Source organism: Coffea arabica, chromosome 5e (assembly GCF_036785885.1).
Source record: "Coffea arabica cultivar ET-39 chromosome 5e, Coffea Arabica ET-39 HiFi, whole genome shotgun sequence".
Lineage (NCBI taxonomy): Eukaryota > Viridiplantae > Streptophyta > Magnoliopsida > Gentianales > Rubiaceae > Coffea > Coffea arabica.
In genome coordinates, this window is record NC_092318.1 from 41,571,199 (window position 1) to 41,584,055 (window position 12,857).

The 12,857-nt window shown below is 35.6% G+C and overlaps 1 protein-coding gene and 1 long non-coding RNA gene across 2 annotated transcripts; one reads left to right on the forward strand and one right to left on the reverse strand.

Moving 5' to 3' along the window:
• Window positions 1-1,876: 1,876 nt before the first annotated feature.
• On the reverse strand, window positions 1,877-2,428 carry LOC113687371 (dirigent protein 2-like). The gene has a single exon (XM_027204992.1). It carries the CDS (start codon window positions 2,426-2,428, stop codon window positions 1,877-1,879), a length of 552 nt encoding a protein of 183 aa, XP_027060793.1.
• Window positions 2,429-8,639: 6,211 nt separating this feature from the next.
• LOC140006284 (uncharacterized) lies at window positions 8,640-10,932 on the forward strand. Its single transcript, XR_011813926.1, has 2 exons — window positions 8,640-8,851; window positions 10,642-10,932. It is a non-coding gene; the product is annotated as an uncharacterized lncRNA (long non-coding RNA).
• The last annotated feature ends 1,925 nt before the right edge of the window (window positions 10,933-12,857 follow it).

Consider the following 12,857-nt stretch of genomic DNA (forward strand, 5'->3'; position numbering starts at 1 on the left):
CAAGAATACACTTCTATACTACAAAATTATGAGTTTTATTACTTAACCAATGTCCTAATATTTTCTATCCCATGATTTCCTACATCCACCCAAATTTTCAAACTCTTATCACTTCTTTTCTTATGAACAAACTCTTCATTTTAGATGCCAAAATCCACTGTCATAATTCTTACTTTCATAATCTTTACCTCTCTATAGGTTTCTTTCATACATTGCTTACCAAATCGTCAATTATAAAACTTACAATTCTTACCTTTTCCCTACTCAAACGGCCAAGCCCCTCAATTACTAAAATTCTTCCTTTTTTGAGTGATAAAAGATTATAATTTAATGGCCATGGTTGCAACAGTCTGGTCATAATATCTGGCCTGGTCAAGAAGAATTGTTTTCCCTTTTCTTTTGTTATCTTTTTTAGCAATGGCTTGTCTTTGGAAAAATTATGAAAGCTATTATAGTCATTGTCTATCATCAAGGGAAGTAAGTATAATATTGAAAACCTCATGAAAGCTCAATGAAACTGTTAGAAACCTCAGGGAGGTTTCTCAAATTATCCCTTCTAAAAAATTGCTTGCGTCTATTTGATGGTCTTGCGGGTAGTTGAGAAAGTTTGTACGTTATTGCTGTTTTAGTATTCAGCATCGTCCATTTTTGAAAAGTTTTGGCATCAATCTTCAGTACATGTACTTGGCTGCATCAGAAAAAGCTTAAGCATTGCCTAAAATGTCATTTATATTGTCTTAGCTTTTGTTACTTGGCTTCTCAGCTCGTAAACTAAATGGACAACTTTTTTTTTTAGGCAACAAAATGGACAACTTAGTCATATTGAACAAGACAAATATGTTTGGATCAAATAAATTGTTATATCCTGGCAATTTTACGATTAATTTCTCGCCAGATAAAAAAATGAGGAAGCATATTAAGCATACACCAGGAAACACAAACAATGGAGAGAAATTAATTTCTGGTATGCTTATTTAATCTCTAGTATGTGACTTTTCCAACCAAACCAACCCAAACAAAGACCAAGTTATAGGGATAAAGACGAGTTTTAAGTTTTAACAATGACAAGTCTCGTGCATAAATGCACACATCACACGTGCCAAACACACAAACAGTGGCGTACAAATGATTCCTGTGGTACAATTTGTTTATTTGGTTAATTGCAATTTGCACTTCTAAACTAATGCTGGTAGCAGTTTGAACCATAAGTATCGATTGCAGCATTCAAGACCTTACACTATTGACTTATAGTACATTTTACCAATTCATTTATACTCAACAAACTTTTTATGGCTATTTTTGAATAAAAAGGCTTTAGTTCCAGTCAACGAAAAAGAGAATTTCACAACAAATGCAGATTTGAGCTGCTTATGTTCTTGTTTTAATAAATGGTAAGAAATTTTATTTATTCGTAACTAACTTGAATAGAGTGTCCTGAGGCAGAGGGAATCTTGGTCTATTGACTAAGGTTGAGACTACAAGAATAAAAGTTTTGGATTCAAATTTTTCTTCTTCCTCTCCATTTCTTAAATTCCATCCTTTCTCTATTTGGGAAAAAAAAAATGAATAGTGCAAGGTAATAAAGTACTAAATTCGATAGTTTAAGATGCTAAATGCAAATAGATCATAATTGAGGGGAACATATCGCAATTAATGCTATAACTTTTGAAATAAGAAGAGAATTATTGGAAAAAATATTTAATTATAGGAGGATAAAGTATAATTCATCCTTTTTTAATTTGATTCCTTCACCATCATTCTATTCAAGTCTCCAGAGGCAATGAATAGCATTTCATTGCGTGAACGCAACAGGGTATAATCTCCTATTGGGTGACTGGTCTCCAGAGGAAGCTGACATATGTAAATATATCATTTATTAATGAAGAGCAATACCAGGGTAGTCATCAGGTATGTCCTGTCTAATGTAGAGATTCACCTTTAGAATAAGATGATCTCCTACTTGGCTGACCACCTCAAAGGTAGCATACCCTGTTGCATACCGGAATTGTTTGGTTCCCCCTAAAATTGCAAGTTCATTGACACCCATAGACTGTATGAAAATTCCTTTCATTTCCACAGTGCTACCACTGTACTTTCCATTAGTGAACAGAAAAGTTATCACAAGCTCTACGTTGGTGTTATCAAGGGATGCTACTGCAGCAATGCCTTGCGAACGACCAACTAGTGCGGATTTGAACGAAACGCTTTGGGTCAAGGTATTATCAACGACAAAAACAGTTCCAAATTGGTTAAAGCCCCAGGTTGCGTTGGGAAGACCTGCAACTGGGAAAATGCTCTGGCCATCTCCACTTCGAAATTCATGGTCGTAAACCGTCAAATTTGTGAACACTTTCTTTGATTGTCCCAAGCTTGCTAGTAAAAGCAGGCTCAGAATTTGGAGGGATGCTATGGCTAAACTCTTTGCCATTGTTTCGCTACAGAAACAAAGGAGGAGGGGAAAGAAGGAAACAAATTGGGGCGGTGTGAAGTATAAAGACGATGAGGAGGACCATTTATAGGACCACAGTTGAGGGGAACGCAACGATTTCCGTTTTCCAAAAAAATTCAAAAAAGTGAAAAAGTATGTTACGTAACCGCTTTTCAATCTCAATATTATTGTGTTGGATAGAACTCCAGCTGCCTAAAATTGTACGGTGTGTAAAGTCATAAAAAAAAATTAATATCTGCACATGATATGACGTTTACAGAGGAAGATGGTTTTTTTTTTTTTTTTTTTTTTGAAGGAAGGAAGATGAGGTTATGCCGTTATGGGGTCAAATATCTTCATTAAAAACTTCGTATGCAAGTAAATATTAATGGATTTTTTTGGATTGAGATGATTTCAGATAAAATAATTTACTTCACAAATTTCAATCGCCTTTTTATCTTCTCAATCATCTTTTTATCTCACATACATCACATCATAAAAAATGCTACAATCAAATAAATCATTCAAATAAATTCCTATCCAAACAAACTCATTGTCATTTGCCAATGAGGCCTTGGTTTAATTTTATAACAATCAAGGTTGAACTCCAAAAATTAGACGTCTTGTATCATCTCTATTTAGTTATGAGTTTATTTGACTAGACCTTAGTGTTTACCCGGAAAGTTTGGTTGTAATACTGTTTAGATTTAATCCGAGTCCATCGATCGTATCGTACCTTTATAGATAAATGTGCAATCATGTTAAGAAGAAAACATTAGATAAATTTGGGTCAAATGCATACATATTCATTATTAGATTCTTTATAAAAAATGACTTGCGTCTGATTTTATCGTCTCGTGGGTGGTTGAGAAAGTTTGTACTCTTTTCCAAAGCCAGAATTGACTTTTTGGCATTTTACAAATCTAGATCACAGGAAATCATAAAAGCGGGCAACTCTTACGTTCCTGTTGAGAAAGTTTGTACTTATAGCTGTTTTAGTATGGGTTAATCACATTTTATCCCCTTAAAGAATACCCTATTTCTCAGTTTACCCCCTAACCTTTAATTTTGCTCACTTAACCCCCTTTAGGACAAAATTACCCTTGCATTATTTTGAATTTTCATTTACCTTGTTTTCCTTTCTTTTATTTCATTTTCTCGTTCCCACAAAAATCTTCACCTTAATGATTGAAATTAAAAAAGAAGAATTGCAGAGATCTATCTTCTCCTTAAATGATTAAAAAAAAATATTCAAATCACTTTCCTAAAATACATTTTTTTTAGCCTTTCAATTCTTTTAATTTTGGGTTTTCCTCTTTCCTTTCTAGTTTCTCATTTTATTCCCAAGAAAATATCTTAAAATGAAATTGTGACCTGATTAATAATCATCAATTGAAATTTGTGGCACGTGACATCATACAAAAAATCAAAATTAGTTTTTGATGACTTTTAAACCTTCACCCAGAAATATGCAATTACAAACTCAAAACAAAAATTTTCGTTGAAATGGAATTTCTATTGGGAAGGATGAAAGAGAGAAGAAAGAGAAAAAGAAATAAAAGAAAGGAAAACAATTTCATCTTATGATATTTTCTTGAGAATAAAATGAGAAACTAGAAAGGAAAGAGGAAAATCCAAAATTAAAAGAATTGAAAGGCTAAAAAAATTGTATTTTAGGAAAGTGATTTGAATATTTTTTTAATCATTTAAGGAGAAGATAGATCTCTGCAATTCCTCTTTTTGAATTTCAATCATTAAGGTGAAGATTTTTGTGGGAAAGAGTAAGAATTAAATAAAGAAGAAAGAGAAAAAGAAATAAAAGAAAGGAAAACAAGGTAAATGAAAAGTCAAAATAATGCAAGAGCAATTTTGTCCTAAAGGGGATTAAGTGAGCAAAATTAAACGTTAGGGGGTAAACTGAGAAATGAGGTATTCTTTAAGGGGATAAAATGTGATTAACCCTTTTAGTATTCAGCATCGCCCATTTTTGACTAGTTTTGGCATCAATCTTCAGTACACGTGTCCTCCAAAAAAAAAAAATCTTCAGTACATGTGGTTGGCTGCATCAGAAAAACCTTTTAAGTCTTAGCTTTTGATACCTGGCTTGTCGGCTCGTAAACTAAATGGACAACCTTTTTTTTAGCCAACAAAATGGACAACTTAGTCATACTGAACAAGACAAATATGTTTGGATCAAATAAATTGTTATATCCCCGGGCAGATTGACTGGTTTCGTAGTCCCCTCACAAGGGGGCAGGTCACTGGTTCGATCCCCGGAGAGCTAACGCGCTGTGAATCTTGGGATGGGACACTCACAGTCGTAGGGGATTAGTCGAGCCCAATAGTTCCGGACACCCCTGTGTCGACAAAAAAATAATAATAATAAAAATAAAAAAATAAATTGTTATATCCTGGCAATTTTATAATTAATTTCTCACCAGATAAAGAAAATGAGGAAGCATATTAAGTTTACACCAGGAAACACAAACAATGGAGAGAAAGAGGAAGCATATTAAGTTTACACCAGGAAACACAAACAATGGAGAGAAATTAATTTCTGGTATGTGTATTTAATCTGTAGTATGTGACTTTTCCAATCAAACCAATCCAAACAAAGACCAAGTTATAGGGATAAAGACGAGTTTTAAGTTTCAACAATGATAAGTCTCGTGCATAGACGCACACATCAAACACGTACCAACACACAAACAGTGGCGTGCAAAGGATTCCTGTGGTACAATTTGTTTATTTGGTTAATTGCAATTTGGGGATAAGTATTCCTAGCGTACAAAAGATTCTGGCGTACAAAATATTTAATTATAGGGGGATAAAGTATAATTCACCCTTTATTATTTTGATTCCTTCTTTTTTTTTTTTTTGGTTGCCTGCCACGGTATCCAGGGATTTGCCCTGACTAATCCGTTGGTCGACCCGGGTCGCACACCTGGCTGTGGTGGGTGAGTCTCCCAACAAGGGTAGCTGCATACGTCAGGTTTCGAACCCGAGACCTGCTTAAGCGGAACCAAGCTGCTTACCACTTGGACCAACCCCAGTTGGTATTATTTTGATTCCTTCACCATCATCCTTCTCAATGATTAATGGACTTCTCCGGTTGCCTATGGAGACGTTGAAATGCTGTGAACTTCTATGCAATCCGGGGAGGATTTTTTATGGCTACAGGCAACCGCTCTCACAGAAAACAATTGCTGACTCAACAATTTCTATCTACTAGGTGGCTTTGCCCTGCTCTTCGCGCAGGGTTACCCGTGATTTGGCGACGGTGCTTTTTTTTTTTTTTTTTGACATGTGTTTTATGGTAATAAAAAAAATAATGTTTTATCGAAATATTATTAATGGAAAAATATTTATTATGCAATTGTCCGCTATAGTATGCTTGTTAATAGAAATTATTGAGGAAAAAAGCACACGAGGGAGAAATAAAATAGAGGGAAAAAATGAAAAACTAAAGATGATGATATAGTATAAAAGAAATATTATCATTGTTATGCTATTGAAATGAAGAAATAGATAAATAATGGATAAAAATAGTAGTGATGAATGTGTGTAGAGAACATTAAAAATGAAGGGATCTTTTAAATTAATTATTTCATAAATGAGAAAAGGAAAAAAAATATGAAATATAGAGAAATCTAAATACAAAGGGGTTTGGAGTGGAATTGGTCGTAAATATTTGACTAAATTTAAATAAGAGAAGGAAAAAAAAATCTGAAATGCAGATAAATGTGGAGTAAAATATATAAAATATTTTTTTAAATCATGCAATCTGCATTCAACTGGAGTTAGTATATCCAATTATAAATGATTTAATTTTTTTTGAGGAATTGAGAGGTATAATTAACACTAAATTGTTTAACTAAATCAAAGGAAAAAAGGAAATTTTTTGAAATTTAGAGAAATTTGGAGTAAAATCTATGAGATGATTTTGTTTAATCAAGTCATGTTTATTCAATTGGAGTTCAACATATCCAATAGAAAAGATATTATTATTATTATTATACTGTTGAAATTAAGTAATAAACAAATAATGTACAGAAACAATAATAATAGATTTGTCTAGAAAGTATTGAATAAGTGTCTAATCAACCACTGGCAACACTTTTGCTGTGGTATAGAATGAAGAGGAAGAGGTGGAGGTGGGGAGGAAAGTGATGGCTAAAGTGACGAGGGGGCATTTCTTGTCACTAGAGGGACATGGAGGCAGTAGAATAGTAGCTACAGTGAGGAGGAAATCAGCAGAACACTTGAGAACTATGGCTAGAACATCTATTCAAGAACTTGAGGATTTTCATGGGAAGCTAGAGTATCGGCTTCGAAGGGCCTTGCTTCTGGATTCTTCTTGTCCATCATCTGCATTGATAGACTCTAAGGACAGCATACTCTTAAATAATCTAGATAAGAAGATTGGGCATCCTCAAAGTTATCAGAAGAAGTGGTTGGCATTTCACTCAAACTAAGTCTCTTTGCTCTGTTAATGATAAGTCCGTATAATTCTTGATCTGGAATATTCATTATGTTTCACGTCATGATACACCGCGATATTTACGACACGTATTTTCTCAAAACCATATTCGCTTGCTGGTCTTGATTAAATCCATGTCCAATGTGGATTTGATTGATGCCATTCATGCCATGCTTCACTTTGATAGCTGTCGGTCTTGTATTGAAGGAAAAATATGGATTTTCTGGTGTGATGAGTTTAATATTTTTTTTCAAGAATTGGTAGACCAAATGGTGTCTATGTCGGTCTTGTCTTCGTTGGGATATTTCTTTTGCTTTTCTGCTATCTATGCAAGATGTACTCAAGTTAGGAGAAGGAGTTTATGGATGGCTATGGAAGAGGTTGCTGCTCAAATCTCATCCCTAAGGATTGTAGCAAGTGATTTTAACGTAATATCCAAGGCAAAAGAAAGGTCTTGGTGGGCTCCAGCGAACATTAGGATCTTGGATGAATTTAATGAGCCTATTTTAATTTAATTTGGCTGAGGTGGATTTTGATGGTCTGGCTTATACTTGGACTAATGGGATAATGTGGCAATGGTTGGATCGAATACTTGCAAATGCGGAGTGGATGGATTTTTCTGAAGTTACAAAAGTTTCTCATTTGTCGTGTGGGCGTTCTGACCAGGCGCCTTTGTTGATTAAACGTGGAACTATGAATTCTAGGAGGCCCTCTTTTCGATTTTTGAATATTTGGAGGAAGCATCCTAATTTTTTGGTAGTAGTTAAAAACGCATGGGATTGACCAATTAAGGGAGTTCAGATGGTTAAATTTTTTAGGAACCTAAAGGCTACGAAGGCAAAGTTACGGGATTGGAACATGATTGTATTTGAAAATATTAGGGAGAGTGCTCGCGCATTGCGCGCGTGTTTGGTGCCTATAATTAGAGAGATAATTTGAAAAGAAATAGTTAAAAAAGCTGGAGTTTGATATTTTATGTAAAACGTGTTTGCTGTACAAATGTTAAATGGCATATCCAGGGCATGGTGAGGAGGAGCAGCCGGTACCGGCGATGGTGTCATAGAAGTAAGCGCTCTTGTCGAAAGGAGTAAGGACTCAATTGTGAGGACTCGAAAAAAAATTATTATTTTTAAATCCCTATTTTTGGCTAAATTAATTATTTATTTGGATTTTTGCCACGAATAATATTTTCTAGCCTTATTAGACTTAAGTACATGGTATTATAGCTTCGTTATATTTTTAAAGTATCTCGTTTCAAAAAAAATTATTTTCTTAAAAGCTTGTTTAGTGAAAAAGTGAAATCGCGTTTGGAAAATTTTAATCGATTGAGAGTACAATAAGTTTGGAAAATTGGAGACTTGTACAATGGTCCTAAAATAGGTAATTTTAGGTTTAAGTACTCAAGTGATAGTCAGTGGTACGATCGTTACAAGAATTTCTTGAAGGTTTCACTTTATCGCGCTTAAATTGAAAATACGCGTTTTCACGCGCACGATTAATTGAGGGACTTTAGACCATTATTTTAGGACAATTAAGAGTGAATAATATTTATATGAATATAAGTACATTAGAGGTTCAGTACACTAGTGAAATAAACTCGAAAGGAATCGAGCCCAAAATGTGCGCGTACACGCGCGAGAGAGAGTTAACTTTCGGCGAATTGTAGCCACACATTTAAGCTTACTTTAGAAGCTTTATTTCAGCATATCACACGCCTCTTTCCCTCTCATTTGGCTGAACCATCAGCTGCAACAAAACAACTCCAAGTTTTGCAAATTTCATCTCCAAATCTTGCTCAAACCTTCACCAAATTCAACCAAAATTTAACTACACTTAGCTCAACACTTGGGAAGTTCATCTAGCTACAAAAACAAGGAGCTTTCCACGGATTTCTTGGAGCTTCTAAGGACCGAAAATCCTGCCTAGTTCATTAACCAAAGTAGGTAATGATCCAACACTCTAATCTTGGTTTATGGAGGTTGATTAACACCTTTAAGCTCTTGTATTCATATGGGTGGTTGTTATTGTTGGAAAATTTGGAAGGTGGGCTCTATGAACTCCCACCCTTGTCTTGATGGCTGATGTGATGATTGATGATGGATTTAATGTTGGTTTAGTGCTCAAAATGGTAGATTAATGGTGTATTATTAGTAGAAACTTCAAGGAGTGCATGGAGTAAAAAGTTCCGATTCTGCCCCTGCTTTGAACGTACCTATTTCTGCAGAATTTTGGGGATTTAATGGCTGTTATATGATGTTTATATGTTTTATAGATGGTGTACAAAATTTCATTGAAAAATATTGAGGTTTGGTTGGGCAAATGAATTAATTTCGTGAAGGTAGCAGACCTGGAAACTGTTCCCGTAATGCTCAAACCAGCTTTCTTGTTTCATCTATAACTCTGTGCTCCGATGTCAAAATTGAGTGCCGTCAATGGAATTTGAAACTAGACATTCCCACCTTTCCAACGGTATAAAATACACATTCTGATTCCATGTATGTGAGCCGAACCAACCTTTTAAAGTCGGCTGTTCTGTTTCTCTGTTTTCCTGGAACAAAATGCCGAGGCTGCAACTTGTGGCTCGAATTCGAGCTAGTTGTGTGCCGAATTTCAAAATGATTTCTTCTGTGAAATTTTATCTCTATAAATTTATTTTCCAACGCCATAAACCATGCCCAATTCTGAGTTAATTTATGTGATTTATGATCAAAATACGCAACCTGCCCTGCTCTTGAAAACCCTAACTTTTGGACAGATTTGATGCAAGGCTTGGTGTAGACTTGCTAACTGAATATTTTGGTGCTAAACACTTATGAAATGTGCCATGAATGTTCCTTAGGCTTTGCCTACACTAATGAGCCATGTTTGAGGAATTTTTCCTTGACCAAATGTTTGGAATGGAAAACAAAAGGACTCAAGGCAGTTTTGTCTTAGGATTTTCGAAATTTTGGTTGTTTGAGTGACTACCTTTCCGAAGGTATTTTTCCATGAAATTTGATAGAGGGATACACTTTATATAGGAGTATTATACTGCCAAATTTTGTACCAATCCAAGTCCATTTCGATGCCTAACTAAAGTCCCAAAGTTGGAAGCTCAAATCTGGAAATTTGTTCCCCAGTTTTGAATTTTTCCCTAACTTTGAGCTACCGTATCTCGGTGCTCGAAACTCCGATTCTTGATCCGCTTTTTCTGTTAAAAACCTTACTTGCAACTCTAATTGAGTTACAGATTTCAGAGGCTAGCTCGCAACGTGTGAATTTTTCCAAATTTCCAAAATTAGCGAAAAACCAACCCCAACACAACCTTAAGTACTCTGAAACAGTAACTTTGAGCCCATTTTTGAATATCTTCCATTTAGAATCATGGAAAAGTGTCTTCTAAGAACTTTTAGTACTTTCTAAGAGATTTTCAACGGTACTAAGTTTTCCAATTTTGGACTTGTGTAGAGTGAGATACGATTTTTCAAAGACTCGTATCAAAACGGAAATTTTCCAAATTCTAAGAAAATGGAGTTTTTCAAGTACTCCTTATTCCTTTAATATTTCTTGAACGTTTTATACTTGATTTCCCAAAATGAAAACTCGATTACCGTGTACTTTAAGAAACTCCATTTAAACCTCGATTTACGAGTAATTGAGGTTCATTTTCATGAAATTTCCTTAGATTGTACTAGTGTACAATCTTCCTTGATAATTGGGATATATGAGTGATACTTCACTATTATGTGCTCAGGCGCACACAAGAGGAATTTCAAGAGGATCCCATGGTGGACGCTTGAACTTCGAATGCCGTTTCTTCTTGTTTACCTGGTGAGTGTCAAGTGCATGTTAAATACTTATGTAATTGAAATGTGAATTGTACAAGTGTTATACATGATACGTAAACTTGTTGAGACGAGTGTGTATTTTATCGCGCTCGTTCTCATTTGGGGAATGCTACAGTTAAAATGTGCTATGTGAATTGATATTCGAATTGTGTGAAATGAATTGTTATAGGAATTAAGTGAAGTGTTGTTATTGCCAACCATATTTGTGTTGTGATGTCGAGTGGAGTGAGCCTCCTCGACTTATGTGTATATACGTGAGGACACCCTCGTTATCTCTTTCCTTTAATTATGCAATACTTGTTACATGGATACACACGATCGGTAACTGTTCATAGACATGTTTAACTCGTAAGCTCTGAGGGGAAGCATGTACCACACCGATTCGGGTGGGAGGTACCTCTCATTCCGGCTCAGTGCTATACTCGATTCCCTGAGCGATAGTATGTACCACCCCAATTCGGGTGGGAGGTACCTCTCATGTCGACTCAGAACCATGAACAATAATTGGTAATTGTACATGAATATGTTTAACTCATGAGCTCTGAGCGGATAGCATGTACCTGTGGCGACTCCACTTCCCCCTAAGGCGAACCAAAGGGTTGGCGGGCCGCCTGCCCAACTCTCGCCAGGACTCACGCAAGCATTCTAACCCAAATCCTTTCGAAAAATAACCTAATCTATTACAAAACAATTCTCCCGAAGAAGGCCGTCACTAGAACCACATTAACTTCCGAGATAGTAGTAATTTAATGTAGCCAATCGACGGTTCCAAAAAAAAAAAATCCCACACGTTATGAACTGCGGAATAGAATCGTACCGTCCCAACTAAGTAAAAATTCATACAACAAAATACAACAATCAAGCCAAACATCCAAATTAAGTTTTACGCATTTTCCAGCTTCAAGTGGCAATCCAAAATAAAAAGCACATTATCCAAATTAACGCATTACAGCCCACAAAAGTAGTCATAGTATTCAAGTATACCCCAAAAGGAAAACATGAGTAAGTCTCAAACCTTTCAATTTCCAGAACCTGTTAAGGAAAACAAATAAACGTGGGGTGAGCTAAAACTCAGTGGTGCCCCAAAACATGCATCTAAATAAACAATAGCAAGAATCAATATTGACTAGGGTAAACAAGTAGGAAAGTGGATAACAGCACAAAGTAGGATACAGGGGCTCTCAGGAGCCATTTTCCTCGCTTGATCACCATTCATCGTAGTTGACCTTCCGTCAACTCTTACGACTTATAGTCCATGTAGATCCTCTCATTTTTACTCCTAACCCGTCACCATTCTTACCCCTGTCCCGGGCCCGAACGCCAACTAAGGAAGCAGTATACTCGAGATATACCCTTAGAAATTGGGAGCAGTATACGTGAGTATACCCTCAGGAATTGGTCGAGGGATTCACTCAACGACGTTACTGCAGTTGGATTCAGGAGTCGAGGGATTCACCCAACGACGCAACTACATTTAGATTCGAGGATTCACGAGTCGAGGGATTCACCCAACGACGTTACTGTAGTTGGATTCAGGAGTCGAGGGATTCACCCAACAACGCAACTACATTCAAATTCATGAAAAAAAATGTTTCAGGCAAGTCACCACTCGAACTGCTAATGCGATAAAGTACACACTGCTCACTTCGATGGATCAAAAACTAGTTTTGCAAGTATCACATTTCAAGTCAAGAAAGCACTTTAACCAAGTAGGAATAGAACAAGCAGGGACACTCACCAAGAGTGAAGTTACTAATCAAGTTGGGAATCAAAATCTGCGTCCTCGCTAAATCCTAAAATACCAAATTTTAAAACTATAAGTTGGCTATACTAGTTCTAGGATTACGTAGGAAAATTATTCGTAGTATAGCTAGTTTATTTGCTTGGAATAAGTCAACAAATCATGTAGTATTAAAACTAGTAAAATACTTTGTAACGTTTCTTTAATATTACTTTTCTTGTAAAAGTGTTACTAGAACAAATTTTACATGAAATAATGTTTCTGGCCGAACAAGTTTTCTGCATGTTTAGTTAAAATCGCTAAAATCTCGTGTTTTGGAAATTTCCTCTAGAAAACTAGCAAGGGACTGGTCTTAAAGAACGAAAAGGAAATGAAACAAGA

Coding starts and splice junctions, on each gene's coding strand:
- LOC113687371 (XM_027204992.1), bottom strand. CDS start 2,428: ATGGCAAAGAGTTTAGCCATAGCATCCCTCCAAATTCTGAGCCTGCTT.